Genomic DNA, 20968 nt, shown 5'->3' with positions numbered 1-20968 from the left:
TCCAAAGTATTTCGCAGGGGCTTTGGAGATCCCCCAAAGGCCTGAGAATGATTGTACCTAAAAATCATATACTTTTCACTCGTAAATTATTTCAAAGAATTAAACTCACTCCCTCAATTTTTTTGTAAAACTGATTTGGTTAATTTCAATGAGAGTATGGTTAAAAAGTCCTCTTTTCTTCCTCTTGCTAATATTGAATCATAGAGCCAAGTAGACTGCTAATTTTGAAATGTGCTGGGTAGGGCTTTCTACTGATTATGTTGCTATTGATTCAGTCAACAGTCTTTAGGATCATTTTTAGAGCAATGGCATGAGCAGGGCTAAAATGGAAATCAGTCTGAGATAATGAACACTCCTGCTTAGAAATCATTATGGTCTGAGTCGTGTAGGGAAGGTGCTGCTCCTGGGAATTGACCCTGAGCTCTAGGGGGTTAGCGCTCAGTGGTCAGTCAGTTCCTGGACCCAGAGCTTGGAGTTCTCGATGAATGATGAATGATTGCCTGTGTTTGAGTCAATTCCACCAGTAACAGGTGTTTTTTTGTTTTTGTTTTGTTTTGTTTTTTGGTTGTTGTCATTTCCTCGCTGGGACATGGACATTTAAAACAGCTTAATGGCTATGGAGTTGCTGTTCATTTTGGAGGCAAAGGCCCCTGGGTAGTTGAAAGAAGGGTCTAAGACAGCAATTTTCTTTTCCTTGGCAAATGGAGGACTGCTTTTCATGAACGTATGGTAGAGGTGTGTAAGTTAAAGCCCGCAGACCACATCTGGCTGGCTGCTGGGTTTTGTATGGCCCATGGGCTCAGAAGAGTTTTTCAATTTTTAAAAGGTTGGAAGTAAAAAAAAAAAAAAAAAAAAGTAATAAAATTTCATGATATGTAAAAATATGAATTCAAATGGTCGGCTTTTTTAGTATTCATAAATAATTTTCTTTGGAACATACCATATCCATTGGTTTATGTATTGTCTGTGGCTTGTTTCATGTTATGGTGGAAGAGTTGAATACTTGCAACAGAGATGATATGGCCTTGCAAAGTACAAAATATTTACTATCTGGCTCTTTACAGATAGAGTTTGCCGACATCTGCTGTATGTACAGGCACGGAGGACATTGCTTCCCACCAGGAGCCCTCTCCCTGGAGGGTCCATGTCCACAAGGTACAGCTCTTGTTACCTGCAGAGATGTGTGGTCTAAACTTTGCTTGATAGGATGATGGAGAACATTCAAGAAAGTGGTAATGAACTAAGATCCCACTAAAATCACATTTTTGTTATCTACATAAATTTGGGCCTTGGTCAGACTTAAAGGATTTGATTAACTTACTAGAATATACTTTCAGTATTCTTTAAGACCGGTGACCAACTGGTTGATTCCTTTACTCCATTGAGGCAACTCAGTCTATACTGGCTTTTTCCATTTCAACCTCTTCTTCCTCCCTGTCACCTGAATCACTTGAGAGGTTTTAGCCTATTTTCCAGCTCCAGAGAACAGAATCTGGTCATCCTCTTGGCAAGATAAACAATGGTCTGGTCTGTGGCCAGATTGGTCAGCTGTTCCTCTGGGGTCTGAGCCTGCATCTGCTGCTGCTGCTGTCTAGATGCCAGGCTGCATGGCGTCTGGGCCATCTGGGAGTTCTGGTTCCCTGATACCAGCATATGGAGTCTGGAAAATGCTGGGCTGATTAGTGACATTTTTCACTTGTAATTAGAATATCTGGTAGAGGGCAAGTGACATTACTTGCCACTCACCTGAATACCACCTGATGCTTTTGCTCCTTTTATATAACCATTCCTCTTTGTTCTCATCCATGGTGATGAGTAGGGCATGGGATGTGATAAACATCCGTTGATCTAGCAGCATCAAGTGTCTCACTTGTGGAGCTGACATGCAGTGTGACCTCCTACAATAGGAGCTGATGGAGAGGGTCCTGATGTGTTGTTCCCCTTGTTTCCCTCTGTCAATCTAGTCACAGATGATTGAACTCTGCTACCCTAGCCAAATGCCACTTTGATCTGCTTCTCCCATACCCTCCCTGATGTATGCCGCAAATAGCTCACTCAACCTTGAGTAAGTGATGCAGAAATTGGAGACAGCCCCAGGGCATGAGGAACACCTTCCCACCCCAACCAATCCGAACATACTGAGCAAGGTGCTCTTATGAAAACCAGACTTAATGTTTTAAATGGAAATCCAATTAAAAAGAATTCGTTGTGATGAGCACTGGGTGTGGTATGTAAGTGATGAATCACTAAATTCTCCTGAAGCTAATATTACACTAAATGTTAACTACCTAGAATTTATATAAAAACTTGAAACAGTAAAAACAAATTATCTTATGAATAACAAAAGTTAGTTTTAAACCATAAATTTGGCTTTTACTGCCATAATTTTGGGAGAATTCTGTTAGCTCCTAAATGCCCAACTGGAGAATTTTTTAAGGGAATTGGGAGGGCTAAGCAGCGTTACCTATTTTCTCCTTGTAGACGTGCAGACAGCCTGATAGAAAAGGGTTATTTTTTGGTTGGGAGAATTCACAGATGTGTCTATTTCCATTCAATGAATATAAAATTCCAAACTTCTCCCTTCATTTTTCCCTAAGAAGGAAAAAACAAGAGCACTTGTGATTGTGTTCCTCTTCTTCCTGTGACTTCTCTCCCCACTCTGTGTCGGTCTCTTGTACAATTTCTATGCCTATTTGTTTCTCCTTTGCAACTTTTATGTCTCTGAGGGGGAGGAGCTCATCTCAGCTTTATCATTTCCCATCATTGCTGGCTGAGTGCTTAGCACACAGTAGGTCCTCAGCAATGCCTGTTAGCTGCATAAGTATGAATATAAGTAGAAGCAGGGTGGTGGGCACTGGACCAAGAGTGGAAGGTGGGGAGTCTAGTCTTGTCTATGCCTCTGAATGACTCTGAACAAGATGTTCAATCTCTGAACCTCAGTTTACTCTTAAGGGAAATGTTCCTGACAATAGATATCCCAACTCCCTGATATAATTATTGTGAGGCTCAAAGGAGGGAACAGATCTGCAAAAACCACTTTCAGTGGTGGAAAAAGCCACTTAAGGTAGTTTTCTTGAATCAGAATTTTGCAAAGGCCTATCACGGATCCTCACTGGGTGGAAGACACTGATGATGGTCCCCCTTATGCTCTGTTTTGGTGACATGGTGAATAAAATGAACAGATTCTCTTGTCTTGAACCTGAATGCCATTGTGACTAGGGGCCAGCTCTGTGCCTATGCCAGCATGGGATGGGGTAGGGACTGCAAGAGGATGGGGACAGATTGTATATACTGAGGACAAAGCCAAAGAAATTCAAAACAAAGATGGTCTCAGAGCCTCGTGGAAGTCCTAGGATGGCCCTGTTTCTTGCCTGCTATTCTCTTGGTCACAAAAGAGCACAGATGAGTTACTATAGCAACAGTTCTCGTCATGAGGTGTCCACATTAGGATGGAGGTGGAAAAGATTTTCTTATTAAAATAAGAAGAAAGAAAGAAATTAGGTTTTCAGATCTATTTGCCCTCCACCCAAAGTGTTGCTCCTTTTATGAGAATAAAGCAGCGGCTATTACTATCACAGATATGCTTCTAATTCCTAGCATTCAGATCTCCAAACTTTTCATTTTAGATCCAGCACAGTTCATGCTTGTCCTAATACATCCAAGAGGAATGTATTTTTTTAAGAGGAAAAACAGTGTGAGACAGGTGATGAGGTGATGAGGTAACCTCTGGCTCAGGAGACACCATTCACCCCTGTCCCCCAGATCTGTGCCCACCATGACGCCTAGCTGCTCATCTCATCAGCCTTTCCTTCTGGTCCCTGGCTGCAGGCTTGTCATGCTGTTGCCTGGGGCAGTGCCTCTGTGGCGTGCTTCCTGGTTTCTGCAATGTCCTGTGGTGGCAGCCCCCAGCAGGGCACCAAGGCAGGTAGGTTTGCAGATAGCTTTGGCTGGGGTTCAGGCCCTGCTGTGGTCAAGGACCTATTCTTGGTTTTGGACTTTTCATCTAAGCTTTATGTGGCCTCCAAAAGGATAAAGGGGAAAGGTTCTCCATACTGGGGAGGGTGTATGTATGCATGTGGGTGTGCACGCGCCTATGTGTGAACCTTTCCCTATACATTTAATTTTGCCTCAACAAGGATTTTCCTTTAAAGTGTTAAGGACTGAGACCTCTTGTGTGTGAAGTCTGACCACCTTGCCTGTGTGAAGCCACCTGAAGAGTCAGGTAAAGAGAACCTGCTGGTCTGTGTGGAAGAGGAGACTGGGTCAGGTACACGCACAGTGAGCTGGAACCCAAGGTCCCTGGCCATGGGGAACCCGGGGGAGGTGAGTGACATAAAGGCTTACTTTCTTCCCTGCAGAGAAAAGCAATGGCAGAACTCTGCAGATTGGCCGGCAGGATGCTGGGTGAGCCCAGGGCAGGAAAAGTGAGGGCTACAAGACAAAGTCCACCTTGAAGTCTCCACTAATGACCCTGGGCTTCTTGGAACTACCCTGGGGCTGGGACATAGGGAGTGCCCAAGGCATAACGGGTGGCTTCCAGGACACTGGGGAGGGCCTGCCCAGACCTGTCCTAGAAATCAGAGGCGACATGTGATAGACTTAGGTGTACACTGGGGTGAGGCTTACAAAAGGGACACGTGGGTGGGCGTAGACAGCCGGGCACTAGTAGGGAAGGGCAGAGTCGTCCCACTCCAGCTGGGCTTGCCTGGCTCCACTCTGCCCATGTCTGCCCCTGCCCATCCCTTCCTCCTCCTCTTCCTCTTCGCTGTCCTCTGAGTCACTGCTGCTGGAGCTCACGTCTTCCTCTACTTCTTCCTCCTCTTCCTCCTCAGTCTCTTCTTCTCCATGCCCTGGTTCTTCATGTTTCTGGATGTCAGGGAGAGAAGGTATATGCTCATCAGGGGCTGAGCAAAAGCTGCTTTGGAACCTAGACGTTTCTTCCTCCACTAAGGGAATATTTTGGGCCCCTTGGATTCCTTTCCCTTCACGCTAAATCCTTGGGCCTGGAGATCTGCCTCCTGGATGGGCAGTCCTCTGGTGAAAGGGAAATGGGAGGGCTAAGGACAGCGAAGAAATAGCAAATTCTAAGATCTGCACTCAAGGTAAATTGTGTGTTTTAAACACAAGACATTGAAGCCCATCCCTTCCATCATTTAATGAGCCTTTTATGCCAAGGTTTGCTTTCTGGCATTTCTGAAGCCTGTCTCTATGGAACTTTCCAAGCCTTAAGTGTTTGCTTTTCCAGGAGATAATGGCATTTAAGCTTACGGCCTGTTCCCAGGTGAGATTATATTCTCTGGGAGCAGGTCATCTTTTAAGCCAAGACTCAGGTGTACTGCCCCTCCGAAATACTCCTTTGGGAAGGACCATGGTTCTCATTTTCCATGCCTTCCCTCACCTTCTGAGACTTGTGTCCTCAAACTCAACCCCACTCTTTTCCAGTTCCATTCCCCCTACCCTCCTGGCCAGCTTTTTGGTGATTCTAGCAAAATCTTAGTTTTGGATTTATGTTTTGAGTTGATGTTTGCTGTTGTGTGATTGTGTCCCCTCCCTGGAGTGGCTTCCCTTCTACTTTGCCCCCTGCCCCCATTCTTCAAGGCCTCTCTCAAGCTAACCTCCTCTAGGAAATCTTTCCTGAATACTTGAGCCTCAATGGATCTCCCTACTCATGCTTCACTGACCATTGGAATCAGCAGGTTAGCCCTCGGTAAGAACACTCTTGCCTGGTACTCAGATTGTTCTAGGCATAGTGGTTTATTTGCCACACCTGAGGCTCAGCTCTCTGAGGGGGGAGATGCTGGTGTTCCTACAGTGGTGCACTCAGCATTATACCTACACCGTGTGCTAGAAGAAGCTGAGCTGCACTGGCACTCTGGCTATGAAATTGTAGCATGAGGCCAACTTAGGGGGACGCTGAGGACCAAACTGGGAGAATCTTCATTTCTCAGTGACTTTTCCTGATCTTCCCCTGCCTCCCTGCTCCTGCCTCCAGCACCCAGGGCCCATGGGCAGACCCAAAGGTACTTTGATATTTGTATGTCCAGAGCTGGGGTCTTAGACCCTCATGGGTGGATGCTGGAGGTTGCTGGCTAACTGAAAGTTATGAATGTTAGGATCTGGTAACCTTGCGTTGAATATTGGCAATGCCATTACCAGCTGTATAAGTTTGAGCACTTTTACTTTCCTCTCAGAGTTGGTTCCCACCTTGGTGAGGATGAGGACCCCTACTTCACAGAGGGCTGTGAAGATTAAATGAGGTGGTATATACAGAGCTCCTTATGCAGTGTCTGGTATAATGGGGCCTCACTGAATGGCAAGTATTGATGTTATATTTTTGTTTTAACCTGTTCTGAACCTTTACATGAGCTCTGCAGGCAGTATGGAGCAAAGCCATCTAATTTACACTGTTAATCAAAAATTCAATACTCAGTTTTTAAGTGTTAGTCAGCTCTGAGTTAAATACTATGGGGGAGGCAAGGGATAGACACCACATGGCTGCTTGTCTTAAGAAATGTCTGGTTCTGTTTGTAGGGTGAGAGCAATTCACACGTTTTTAATCAGTGAATGCAGCTGGTAGGAAAGTATGGTCCATGCAGGTTGCGTGGGCTGGAGGTGCTCAGAAAAGGGAAGGGTCAGTGGGGCTGGGCTAGTTGGGGCAGGGCTTCCAGCACAGGAAAGGTGGAGCTGGTGGAGGGGAAGCATCCTGCCCCAAGATCCCAGCCCCTGCACGGGGATCACCTCCATGGGGTTGACTGTGATAGTGAGCGCAGAGTCGTCCCAATCCATCTCCGCCTCCTTGGCAGCCTCAGTCTCCTGGGTGAAGTGCTGGTGGGCGATCCGGACCCGGTACACGCCCATGGCCACGACAAACACCAGCATGCACACGGAGATGATGATGACCACTGTGGCGATGCTTGGGACCACTGGAACAAGGAAGGAATCCACGTGACATGGTGAACGGAAGGACTAGCTCAGTCTTGGGATGGCGTGTGAATGAAACATCCATGTGTAGGTTAAAATCTGCTCTACCATTTCTCAGCTGTAGAACTCTGGACCAGCTCCTTACTCTGTCTGGGCTTTATTTTCTTCATCTATACAATGGGTAATTGTGGGAAGTAAATGAAATAACTGATGTAAATTCTATCTCTGGCTTTCCCCCTCAGACTCTAGGGCAGCGTCCACTGACAGGCAGGTGACTGTGGAATTTCATAAGGATGGAGGGCCCACCAGACAGTAATATAAATGGCAAGACTAGAACAGAAATAAGGGTGGGAGACCCCAATATGGTGTACATATGCATGTGTGTGAGCATATGAAGGGGTTCATGGAAAGCTTCACACAGGATGTGGCTCTGAGGCCTAAAAGACTTGGAAGATTTTACCCTAGTACTCTGTACTAAACTCTGTTATGATATGTTGTGTGTAACTTCTTTCCCTGACTGGCCACTTACTGAGGCTGTGAGTATCTGAGAGGTAGGGCTCCCAGCTTTCCCATTTCTGGGTACCTGTAGCTCCTGCACCATACCTGTTAGTGGGTGGTCTTCAATCACAGTGACCACCTGGTATCCTGAGGTCCTTCCTCCAAGGCCACCTACCTGAACTGCGCTGGATGCTACTCCGGGACTCGGGGTGGTGGACAGACTGTAGGAAGGGAGGCTGCACAATAAGGTGGCTGACGTGCTCCTTGTCTGACATTCTGACCTCATGGAGGATGCTGACCTGGGAAGAGCAGGGAGAGGTGCTGCTGACCAAGAGTGGCAGGTGGGCCAAGACATATGAGGAACAAGTGGGTGTGAGATTCCCTAATGATAGCAGGGCTCACTCACCTCGAGGTTGAACTCATTGCTAGTATAACGTCCATTGAGTTCTGAGCACTTGATTCTAAACCGTCGGGACTCCAGGGAAGCTGGATGCCAGTTGCGGTAGCGGATGTGATGCAGCACCTGCTCATAGCGGCTCATGGAGCCCACACCTGTGCCAAGAGACCACACCTGTCATAAGAAGGCAGAAGATGGGGGATACAGGCTGTGGCTGCTGAGACTTGTGAATCTCCTGAATTTTGAGATGCTTAAGGGCAATGAGTAGGCACAGAAGTTCTAAGGAGCCAATTAAACTGACCCACGGGATTTCCAAATACATTGGTCTCTGACCAGAATGTTTGGCCTCAGGCTGTCAAATGCTGTTATAATATTTGCTGAGATCAAACATTATAAGATAAAGCATGCACCTACTTTCTGTAGATGTTCCCAGGAATGAGATGTGGGCCAGGTCTTCAAGATACTGGAGTAATTCATGGAAGGAGGGGCTAGAAGTCCATGCTCTAGGTCAAGAGTCTCCGCATGACCCCTATTCCCCAGGTGCCAGAGTGCCATCACACTCATGACTCTTGCATGAAGGCACTCTGAAAGGAGACCACCAGGTGAAGGGGCCAAGTGTGGCCTTACCATAGATGGAGTAACCTGCGGTGGAGTTAGTGGCATCCAGGTGTCGCTGATGGAGCTCACTGTGGTTGAGCTCTAGGCATTCCTGTCTTGGGTCCAGGTCCCCTCCGAGTACCAAAATGTCACAGAAATCTAGGTTATGAAGCATTTCTTCTAAGACTGCTGATTTGGGGGCTGAGGGAAGACAGACACATGGGAAACACAAGCATGAGGACAACTCAGACAGCAGGCCTTGTATGTATGTCATCTTCCTCCTCTGCGACTATACCCCAGGGTCAGGCTGGGTCAGGGGAAGAGGCTGTGCCATCCCAACCACTGTCTTCACTGCTCAGATGAACGCCCAGGTAGGCCCTGAGGTTGGAGGGCATGGATTTGTGTGAGAAACACGAAAATCACAGTCAAAAGATATGTGAATACCAGCTCTGCTACAGAGATGCTTAGAATGTTAGAGAAACTACCTACCTCTCTCTTTCCTCATCTGTAAGGAGAGTGAGGGTCTTGAGAGGATTGAAGATCGTGTCTGGCATCTAGTTAGGTGCTTCATAAGCAAAAGGTAAGTGCCTTTCTACCATGCTTCCCTAGCTTTCCCCATGGCATCATGGTATATGTGTCTGTGACCCCCAACAAACCTTGGGTTTTTCAAGGGTAGAGGCACGAGTTTTTTAGGAATGACTCCTCAGTATCTAACCCAGGGGCTCATATGGAGTATATCACTACACATTGTTCAAAGAGAGAAGCATTGTTAATATAATCAAACGGTTAAGTAAACTGGTTAGTTGTCAAGCTTTTGGTCAGTTTAACCATCGTTGCCTGATTTTATGACCACAAATTTCCCAAAGGGATGTCTGAATATTTGAATGCTGGACAGGTTGGCAGTCCTAACTTAAAAATGATTGGGACTTCTGGGGAAGATGGCAGAGTAGGAGGACCCTAAGCTCACTTTGTCCCAGGGACATACCTTGATAACACCACATTAGTGTAAATAACCCAGAAAATAATCTGAAGACTGGCACAACAAACTCCAAAACTAAATGTAGAGAAGAGGCCACATGGAAGAGGATAGGAAGGGAAGAGATGTACTCAGGAGCTAAACGCGTCCATGGGAGGGAGGGATGCCATGGGTACAGATAGGGGAAAAACACAGACGCTCATGCCAGGCACCCCAGGGATGGGGAACCTACACAGAGAAGATTAATCCCCATACCATTTGGCTTTGAAAACCAGTTGGGTATAATTTCATGAGTTCTGAAAATTGGTTTAACCCCTAGAACATTAAAAATTAGTCGGTTTGGCTCTGGGGGAGCCAAAGGCCCAGGGTATACTGAAGGGAGATTTGTTTTTATTCTCAAAGTGTGTGCAGAGGGGCAGAGGTCATTGGGAGACTGCTCTAGGAACAAAGGAGCTGGTGGGTACCATTTCCCTGCCCTGCTCCCCAGCCTAGATACACAGACACCTACAGGAACCAGCACAGCACCAACACATGCTACCTAACTTGCTAGCAGTGCAACTGCACCCAGGTTCACCTACAGAAATGTCCCCTCCCATAGCAGATGTACATAAACCTTGCTAAAACCAAGTGCCATGTCCCAAATTCTGCTGACTGGCCCCCTCCAAAATGCCCTTGGCTGGAGCCCATCCAAAGTAGTGCCACAAGCCTGGCAGTGTGTAAGCAACCCCAAAAGGACTAGCACTGCTCCAAAGAGATTCCTGGCCTTGGAAAAGGGGATGATAATCACACATACCAGCCAGACTACAGCCCTAGTAGTAGGCTGGGGGAAGATATCTGATCTAACTGCAGGCCCCAGCCACTAACAAAAGCTACTTAGAGGGCAATACAGGGAAAGAACCCTGCAGTGCGATACTACTGTGATGAAGGCAAAAACTTATCCACAACAGTAGAGCACACACAACACACACAGGAGACATTCCTGAAGTGCCAGGTTGTAGTCAACAGGGGACACTGCAGGGCACTATAGGGCCTCTTTTTCATAAGGCCACTCCTTTCAAGAGCAGTACATGTAGCTGACATTGCTTACACACAGAAGGTTAGACAAAATGAGACAGAGGAATATGTCCCAAATGAAAGAACAGGACTAAATCACAGCAAGAGACCTAAACAAAAATGAGAAGATTAATATCTGTGATACAGAATTTAAAGTTATAGTCATAGAGATACTCACTGGATTGGTGAAGGGTAAAGGACCTCAGTGAGTTCCTCAACAAAGAGGAAACCTAAATCACCAGAGATGAAGAACTCAAAGAACTCAACACTAGATGAAATAAATAGTAGACTAGAAGAAGGAGAAGAGCTCAGCAACCTGGAGGACAGAGTGATGGAAAGCAATAAACCTGAACAGGGGAGAGAGAGAGAGGCAAAGACAGAAAGAGAAAAGAGACTTGGAGAATTCTGTGACACCGTCAAGCATAACAACATTCACACTATAGGGATGCCAGGGGAAGAGAGAAAAGGGGTAGAAAATTTGCTTAAAGAAATAATACCTGAAAACTTCCCAAATGTGGGGGGAAAAACAGATCCAGAAGGCACAGAGAGCCCCCAATAAAATCAACCCAAGGAGGTCCACACCAAGATACAATCATTAAAATGGCAAGAAGTAGTGACAATTCTTAAAACAAGAAAAAGAAAACAGATACAAAGGAAGCCCCATAAGCTATCAGCTGATTTTTCAGCAGAGAGTTTGCAAGCCAGAAGGGAGTGGCATGATATATTCAAAGTGCCTAAAGGGGAAAAAAACCCTGCAACCAAGAATACCCTATCCAGCAAGGCTATCATTAAGAATCGAAGGAGAGAAAGAGTTTCCCAGGTAAACAAAACATAAATGAATTTATGGTGACTAAATCAGCACTATAAGAAATGGGAAAGAGGATTCACTGAGTGAAAAGGAAAGACCATAAGTAGCAGTAAGAAATTTAGGAAGCACAAGAGCAGTAAAAAATATCTATAAAAATCAGTCAAGGGACTCACAAAAGAGTATAAAGTATGACACCATGTACCTAAAATGGGGGTGGGGTGGAGAGGAGTCAAGAATGGGTTCAAACATAAGGGACCATTAACTTAATACAGATTGCTAAATGCAGAAGATGTTATATACAAACCTACTGGTAACCACAAATCAAAAAAACGAGAACAGATATGTAAAAAATAAAGAGAATGGCATCCAAGCATATCACTAAAAAAAGCCAACCAACCGTGAGAGAAGAGAGCAAGAGAAGAACAGAACAGAGAAGAACTACAAAAACAACTATAAAACAAGTAACAAAATGGCAGAGAGTATTTACCAATAATTACATTAAATGTAAATGGACTAAATGCTCCTAAAAAGGACACAGGGTGATGGAATGGATAAACAAAAACAAGACCCATCTGTATGCTGCCTACAAAAGACTCATTTCAGACCTAGAGAAACATGCCGACTGCAAGTGAAGGGATGGAAAAGAATTTATCATGTAAACAGAAGTGGAAAGCAAGCTGGGGTAGCAGTACTTCTCTCAGACAACAATAGACTTTAAAACAAAGACTGTAACAAGAGACAAAAGACACTATATAATCATAAAGGGGACAATCCAACAAGAAGATATAACAATTGTAAATATGCATCCAACATGAGAGCACCCAAATACATAAAGCAGCCAATAACAAACATAAAGGAATTAGTGGAGAATAATATTAGTATATGTGCTGCCGAAGTGAGCACAATTAGTTGAGAATAATAAAATAGTAGGGGACTTTAACACCCCACTTACATAAATGACAGGTCATCCAAACAGAAAATCAACAAGGAAACAGTGGCTTTGAATGACACATTGGGCCAGATGAATCTAATATGTCTATTCAGAACAGTGCATCCTAAAACAGAATAAACATTTTCTATTACACCTGGAACATTTTCCAGAGTATATACTAAGTCATAAAGTCTCAATAAATTCATAAAGATCAAAATCATACCATGCATCTTTTCCAAACACAGTGCTCTGAATCTAGAAAGCAACCACAAGAAAAAACCTGGAAAGAACACAAATATATGCAGGCTATTAGAATGTGCTAGTAAACAATGAAAGGGTCAACCAAGAAATCCAAGAGGAAATTTAAAAAAATACATAGAGACAAATGAAAATATAATGGGCCAAAATCTTCGGGATGCAGCAAAAGCTGTTCTAAAAGGGAAGTTTATGGCAACATAAGCTCGCCTCAAGCAGGAAGAAAAATCTCAAACAACCTTACACCTAAAGGAGCTAGAAAAAGAACAACAAACAAAACCCCAAACCAGTAGAAACAAAGAAATAATAAAGACTAGAGCAGAAATAAATGAAATAGAAACTGCAAAAGCAATAGGATAGCTCAGTGAAACCAGGAGCTGGTTCTTTGAAAAGATGAACAAAATCGATAAACCTTTAGCTGGACTCATTAAAAGAAAAAAAGAGGACTAACAATCAGAAATGAAAGAGGAGAAATAACCAACACCACAGAAATACAAAGGTTTATAAGAGAATATTATGACAAATCCTATGCCAACAAGTTAGACAACCTAGAAGAAATGGGTAAACATATAATCTCCCCAAATGGAATCAGGAAGAAATAGAAAATTTGAACAGACTGATCACTAGTAGTGCAATTGAGTCAGTAATCAGATACTTCCCAAAAAACAAGAGTCCAGTACCAGATGGCTTCACAAGTGAATTCTACCAAACATTTAAAGAGTTAATACATATTCTTCTCAAGCTTCCAAAAAATTAAGGAAGGAAAGCATCCAAATTCATTCTGAGAACAGCATTACCCTGATACCCAAACCAGATAAAGACACTACCAAAAAGGAAAACTACAGGCCAATATCCCTGATGAACATAGTTGCAAAAATCCTTAACAAAATATTACCAAACTGAATCCAACAATAAAGAAAGCACTTACCATGATCAAATTGGTTTTATTCCCAGGATGCAAGGGTAGTTCAATATTTGCAAAACAATCAACACGACACATCACATCAACAAGGGAAAAAATGAAAAACATATGATCATTTCAATAGATGAAGAAAAAGCATTTGACAAGGTAAAAATTCCATTCATCATAAAAATCCTCCACAAAGTATGTTTAGAGGGAACATATCTCAACATAATAAAGACCACAGATGAAAAACCCACAGCTAACATCATACTCATTGGTGAAAAACTGAGATTTTTCCCCAAGATCAGGAAGAAGACAAGAATATCCACTCTCACCACTTTTATCCAACAAAGTATGAGAAGTCCTAGCCACAGCAATCATACAACAAAAACATATAAAAGGAATCCATATTGGTAAAGAAGAAGTAAAACTTTCACTATTTGCAGATGACATGATACTGTATCTAAAAAACCCTATAGACTCCACCAAAAGACTACTAGAATTGATAAAGGAATTGAGTAAGGTCTCAGGATACAAAATCCACAAACAGAAATTTCTATACACTCACAATTAAGCAGCAGAAAAAGAAATTAAGAAAATAATCCCATTTTGGGGCGCCTGGGTGGCGCAGTCGGTTAAGCGTCCGACTTCAGCCAGGTCACGATCTTGCGGTCCGTGAGTTCGAGCCCCATGTCAGGCTCTGGGCTGATGGCTCAGAGCCTGGAGCCTGTTTCCGATTCTGTGTCTCCCTCTCTCTCTGCCCCTCCCCCGTTCATGCTCTGTCTCTCTCTGTCCCAAAAATAAATAAATGTTGAAAAAAAAAAAAAAAAGAAAATAATCCCATTTAAAGTTGCACCAAAAATAATAAACTACCTAGCAATAAACTTAACCGAGGAGATGAAAGACCTGTACTCTGTAAACTATAAAACAATGATGAAAGAAATGAAGATGACACAAAGGGAAAGACATACCATTCTCATGGATTGGAAGAAGAAATGTTAAAATGACTATATTACCTACAGCAATCTACAGATTTAATGCAACAGCATTAGAACAGAACTAGAACCAGAACAATCATAAAATTTTTGTGAAATCACAGAAGACCCCAAATAGCCAAAGCAGTCTTGAAAAAAAGGAACAGAACTGGAGGTATCACAATCCCAGATTTTGAGATATACTACAGAGCTGTAGTAATCAAAACAGTATGGTACTAGCACAGAATAGATGCATAGCTCAATGGAACAGAATAGAAAGCCCAGAAATGAACCCATGCATATAAGTCAATTAATCTGTGACAAAGGAGGCAAGACTATACTTTGGGAAAATGATGGTATCTTCAACAAATGGTATTTGGAAAACTGGATGGCTATATGCAAAAGAATGACAGTGGACTACTTTCCAACACCACAGACAAAAATGAAATCAAAATGGACTAAGGACCTAACTGTAAAACTTGGAAACCATAAAAATCCTAGAAGAGAGCACAGGCAGCTATCTCTCTGACAATGGCTATAGGACCATTTTTCTAGGTATGTCTCCTGAAACAAGGGAAACCAAAAGCAAAAATGAACTATTGGGACTACATGGAAATAAGCTTCTGCATAGCAAAAGAAGCAATCATCAAAACTAAAAGACAATGTACTGAATGGAAGAAGTTATTTGCAAATGATAAAGGGTTAGTATCCAAAATATATAAAGAATTTACACAACTCAATACCCCAAAATAAATAATCCAATTAAAAAAATGGACAGAAGACATGAGCAAACATTTCTTCCAAAGAAGACATTCAGATGGCCCATTAGACACATGAAAAAAGGCTCATCACCACTAATTATCAGGGAAATGCAAATAAAAACTGCAATGATACATCACCTCACATCTCTCAGAATGGCTAAAGTAAACACAAGAAAAAACAACTGTTGGCAAGGATGTGGAGGAAGAGGAACCCTTGCACACTGTTGGTGGGAGTGCAAACTGGTGCAGCTGCTCTGGAAAACAGTATAGAGGTTCCTCAAAATATTAAAAATAGAATTACCATACGATCTAGTAATTCTATTGGGTATTTACACAAAGAATACATAAATACTAATTTGAAAAGACATATGCACCCCTACTTTTATTGAAGCATTATTTACAATAGCCAAATTACGGAAGCAACCCAAGTGTCCACTGTTACATGGAAGGATAAAGAAGAGGTGGTGTGTGTGTATACACACACACACACACACACACACACACACACACTATGGAATATTATTCAACCTAAGAATTAAATCTTGCCATTTATGACAACATGGATGGATCCTGAAGTGCAGCAAGTCAGAGACAAATACTGTATGATTTCACTCGTGGAATTTAAGAAACAAACGAACAAAGAGACAAACCAAAATACCAGACCCTTAACTGTAGAGAACAAACTGATGGTTATCCGAGGGGGGATGGGTGAAATAGGTGAAGGAGGTTAGAGTGCACTTATCATGATGAGCCCTGAGTAGTGTATAGAATTGCTGAATCAATGTATTGTACACCTGAAATTAACAGAACACTGTATGTTAACTATACTGGCTTAAAAAAAAAAGTGGGATTTATGGAGTGCTTGCTATGGATCAGGCACTGTGCAAACAATCTTAACAGATATTAAGTGGGGGTGCCATTATTATCCTTATTTCACCAATGGTGAGATGGAAGGTTCAGGGGTGGGGTGGACTGCCCAGGCTTACACAGATAGTAGGGGAAAAGCTGGTACAGAAACCATGACTTTCTGATTCCACGGTTTATAAATTCATAATCTTTGGGCTAGTAGTCTAAGTGTTTTTGATTTCACAGCCTGTTTTTTTTTTTTTTTTTTTTACATTTCTGAACCAAGATCATTTAAATATGGTTATTTATTTATAAAGTGGACTAATATATTTTGTGGATTATAAAACATTTATGAAAATAGAAATTAAAAAGCATTTACTAAAGAGGGGAGAATTATTTTAAATAATTATTTTCTATTTTAATTTTTTAGTGATACCAAAAATACTTTTTGCTCTCACTGGATATACATTATTATAAATAATTTCCTATGATTAATTTTTAAATGCTTGTTAATCCCAATGGTTTCATGGATCACTGGCAAAATCTGAAAGTCTATGAGTATACATTTAGGGCCCATCATTAATGATAGCGTATGTGTATCTGTATTTCAAGTGGCCTTTGCAAGGTTTCTGGAGATTTTTGTGAGTTTCTTGTCAGGTCACTTAAGGTCATCCTTACTCCTACTGCCCCATGTGGCTGGCTGGTTGCTCACACTAGGTAGGGGGCATGGTGTGGCTATTTTCTCATTGTTCTTTCATGACTGCATTACAGGTTCTATCTTGTGTCTATACTTCTCTGGATTCCCACTGTGCTAAAGGGACTGTGCTGGGCTCAGGCATTTAGGCCAATCAGCCATGGTGGAGCCCTCATGGAGCCCCTGGTCTGGCTTAATTAACAGATAACTGCCACTGAGGGCTAGCCCACATGTACATTACAGGAAAGCATGTTATTGGAGGCTTACGAGCAGGAGAGCCAGCCCAGACTAGGGATCAGAGCGGGAGGGGGGAGAGTAACACACATGGGAAGGGAGAGGGACCTTCCAGGCAGAGGCTAGAGCACGAGTAAAGGTGAGAACACGGAGGTGTGAGGGAGAGGGGTGGGCATGGGGAACCTGCCTGTCTTTGGTACTGAAACAGCACAAAGAGGAGGGAGTCGGTAGGGGCAGATGATGATGCCGGGGTGGGTCACTGAGGCCTGGTGGCAAATGCCATTAGCCTGCTTATTGAAGGCACCCATAATAATTATTCTAGGCACAATAAGAGTAAGATAAACAAAGTACCAATAAGAACTCTTGGGCACGTGGCTCTATGCTCTGCCCACACCTCTCATAAACAGCAAGTTTATAAGACAGACACCCAGGTGATTGCTGTTCCGGCCACTGCCCGTCAGCCAGTGTCAGGCCTAGTGTATTCAGCCACTCTCAGTTACAGCCTGCAACCGTGGTGGTCACAAGCCCTTCCTTTTTCTGTCTGATGGTAGCTACAAATGAGGGGAAGGCGGAAGACCAGAGGACTGAATGCACCTTGGAGTGTAACTAGGAGACGGCCCTGCCAGGACAAGCGGTAAGACACCATCTATTTTTGTGAGCTAAGAAGGGCTGCCTTTTGAGGGGCCCCATTCACTAGGGACCGGGGTGGTTTAAGGCAATGAGGATTTGGGATTACAGGAGCAGCCTCTCAGGCACTCTGGCCCACAGGCACCAGCACATCATCAGCAGTGCTTTTGGAGGGGGAGAGGGAGAGCTGGAAGTATGTTCCTGGAGGAGGCCACAAAGGACAGTTAAACAGGTATTTCCCCTGTAGATCTGGGCCCTGGGTTTCCCTTCCTTCTTTCTTTATCCTTCCTGTCACCCACCACTCTCTGCCAGCTGAATGCACTGTAGCTTTTCCGTGCAACTGAGTGTTTCTCCCTGGCAGATAATTCAACTTACTCCACCTCCGCCAGATGGATCTCCCAATGATGGACATGTTGGAAAGCACAATCGGGAAGTTTCTGAAGAGCTTAGACCAATGCTGCTGAATAAGTCCTTTTACCATGTGTGTATTAAGGTGCAGCTAGATTTTTTCTTTGTGCCTCTTTAGCTTTTCTCCTGATTATCACAACAATACACGCTCATTGTAGAGCCTTTTGCACTTGCAGCAAACTGAATGGGAACAGAGAGAAATGGGCTCTTATGCTTCTTGGAGAACAGCACGGTTAGCATTAGCCTTTTCTTCCTGGCATTTTTCTGAGTATGTGTCGGTACTCTGTAATTTGCATCTTGCCTTCTTTCGTCCACCATTTGGTAAGTGCCCTGCCTCCAACATCGTAACACATGGGTATACGGGCAGACCCCAATTTGCCAAGTGGTTCATTTCCCACCTGTTACTTATCTGCGTTGTTTCCAGGTTGTTTGCTTTGCTATTAGAAATTCCCTGCTGTGGTGAAGAGCGCTGTCGTTCTCAAGCGTGACCTGATGCCACTGTGAGGACTGAAGGCCCCCGCCCCACAACCCAGTGTGCATCCGTACCTGTGGCCTTCGGCTCACCCGGGGTCTCCGCTTTGGCGAAGGTGCTCACGATCTTGATGTCGGGGAAGAGGGTCACCCCTCTGGCACTTTCAAACTGGGCGGCGGGTCTCCAGAGGCGGTCCGTGCCACGGAGGCTGATCTGGGGCTCGATGGCCTGCAGCACCATCACGTAGGCATCCACGTCGGGGACGCTGATGCACACATCTTCTCCAAAGCACCTGGGAAAACAGCCGCAGTCACGGCACTGACGAGCGAGTGATAAACCATCCATCGCGCGGCCGTGGACAAGGATCTACACAGCCGTCTCTCGTTCTCCACAAGGTGTCCTGACTGCCTCAGAGTCTCTGACTGTGTCAACAGACATTCAGATTTAAAGCCACATTAAAGTCAAAGCCAATAGCAATCTAGGGGCTTAGGAAGATCAGCTTCTGGGAGAAATGGGAATCTTCGATACCAGCAACAAGTAACTGTTAAACCTTTAATTATCCTTTAACGAAGTAATCAGTGGCAACATGAATTAGATAGCAACTGCTTCAGATGTGCATTAGGATTTGGTAAGCAAATTGTTGTCTAACTGGGTTGAGGAGCAGCACCTGGCTGAGACCCCGGGGCTAAACTCTCCTGCGCTTTTGTGTGTTTTCTCTCTCTGAGGCCATCTCACAGTGTCCCTGTTGCAGCTGTGGTGCTGCTGACCACATTCCTTTCTCCTGATGCACGGCCACAGAAATATCCAGAAGGCAGAATGGTGTGACAACACAAGCAAGGCCTGGGAAGTTAGATAAGGGTCCATGGCCTGGCTCTGCCACCACTGGGCTGGGTGACTGTGGGCAAGGTACGACTCCTGTGAACCTCAGTTTCTCCATCTATACAATGGTGATGACAATAATTAATTACCTTTTAGTAGGAAGGATTCAAGGTGATGACGTACAGAAAAGAGGCTGACCCCAGAACCTGCACTGTGGAGCTCATGCATCATGTTGGCGGATCCAACACCCTTATCACACTCTATCACTAGAACTCTATCACTCATCTAGGCCAAAGACAGAGGCTATAATGGCAGCCCAGATGGTTGCTTTGAGAACGCTGAGTTGACTCCAGCTGTGGCGGCCATCAGCTTGTATCTCTTGGGAAAGTTCCTGAGAGAAGTGCAGTCTGGGTGACATCATGCTGAGCCCCATCTTCTTTGGGGTGGGCCAGATGTGGGAGTGGTGGTTGTCTCCTGCTCCCGACTTTGGCCTTTTCTGCACCAACCCCGGAAGGTACCCTGTCCCTCATCAGTTTATGGAAACCTGGTCCCAGAGGTAGAGACTGGCCAGCCTAGTCCCTCTACTTGACTGCAGCTGTCCCGGAGGTGCTTGCTCCCTGGTGCAGGCCTCCAAGGGTGGCCCTTAGTGTGAAGGTGGATGCACCTTCTCTGTCACTACAACTATTCAATCTAATTGCTGCCTAATCTAATGGCACCTATCCCAGGGCCCAGTAATGTGGCAGTCAGCAGCCTCTTTCTTCCCTGCCTTGTTCCTGGCCTTCTGGGTTCTTCTCCTGGCTCCAGGGGCTGGGTGACTCCACTCCCACCTCTCAGGAGTTTTTCTGGGGGTCCCCCCTTTGCTGCCCTCCCGGGCAGTTGCTGTGGCTGAGAGATGACTTGACAGGCCAAGAAGGGAGGTATCCACAGATTTCACTAATAAACGGTCGCATCTCCTTAACTGAACTCTGATTCCCTGGGGACAAGAACCACACCCTCTTTTCAGACTCATGGTACTTAGGAGATCTCTACAAAGCTGGGCGATTTGAAGCTAATTTAATAAACATTTGTTAAGCACCTGTGTACCCACCAGCTACGGTACCCTGAGATCAGACCACTTAAAACCAAGCTTTCTGAGAATTTACAGAAAGCAGTACTACATCAGATTCTGAATTAAATGGAGAATGCTGGATTGGTGTTGACAAAGCAATAGAACATTTTCTTTAAGAACAACAAGGGGAGAACACTGATTCACTGGGGCATCCTCACAGGGACAGCAGAGAAATTGAGAATTAGCTGAAGAAAGGTGAATTGTTTTGCCAGGGAGCATGCCCCACCCTTGCTGCCTCAGCTGGGCCCCTAGTTGACCAGCACCTGTCTACTCACTGGACTTTGGAAGAGACTCTCAGGCGCCGCACACCTGCCGTCGGGAACTGCCTGGAGTTGATGTAGGAGACCTTCTGGAGGGCACGATTGATGTTCCCAATATCGTCACCTTCCATCACCAGGACGGACTGCGAGGGGTTGAAGTGGTACTAGAGGAGGAAAGGGGCATCATGGGGGAGAATGATCAGCGACGGAGCCCTCCACCTCCATGGACCACAAAGGCCTGGTGTCTCCAGAGCGTCTGCAAGGGCAGCAGCCATGAGCACAGATGAGTGTTTTAACCCCTCAAACAATTCCTGCTCCGCCCCGCCCCCCTGGCGGGGCTTCCAGGCCTCCCCTTTAAGACCTTTAGGGGTTATAAACTCCAAAGCTATAGCATAAGATTCTGGATCCCCATCACAGGTCTAGCC

General features: G+C 44.5%; 1 protein-coding gene across 2 annotated transcripts in view; it reads right to left on the bottom strand.

The window, feature by feature from the left end:
* Window positions 1–567: 567 nt before the first annotated feature.
* The window catches only part of CLSTN2 (calsyntenin 2), a 614269-nt gene continuing 593868 nt past the window's right edge, over window positions 568–20968 (bottom strand). For both annotated transcript variants that reach the window (XM_040480332.1, XM_040480333.1), the window contains 7 exons: window positions 20559–20707; window positions 18431–18648; window positions 8444–8614; window positions 7826–7971; window positions 7595–7718; window positions 6739–6923; window positions 568–4866 (listed from right to left, as the gene is read on the bottom strand). In XM_040480332.1, the coding sequence (XP_040336266.1) occupies window positions 4663–4866; window positions 6739–6923; window positions 7595–7718; window positions 7826–7971; window positions 8444–8614; window positions 18431–18648; window positions 20559–20707 (1197 nt within the window). In that variant the 3' untranslated portion in view covers window positions 568–4662. The remainder of the gene's footprint in view (window positions 4867–6738; window positions 6924–7594; window positions 7719–7825; window positions 7972–8443; window positions 8615–18430; window positions 18649–20558; window positions 20708–20968) is intronic.

This window comes from Herpailurus yagouaroundi, unplaced genomic scaffold (assembly GCF_014898765.1).
Source record: "Herpailurus yagouaroundi ecotype Mexico unplaced genomic scaffold, PumYag 159, whole genome shotgun sequence".
Taxonomy (NCBI): Eukaryota; Metazoa; Chordata; class Mammalia; order Carnivora; family Felidae; genus Herpailurus; species Herpailurus yagouaroundi.
Note: the sequence above shows the minus strand (reverse complement) of the source record. Positions and strands in the feature narration are given on the sequence as shown.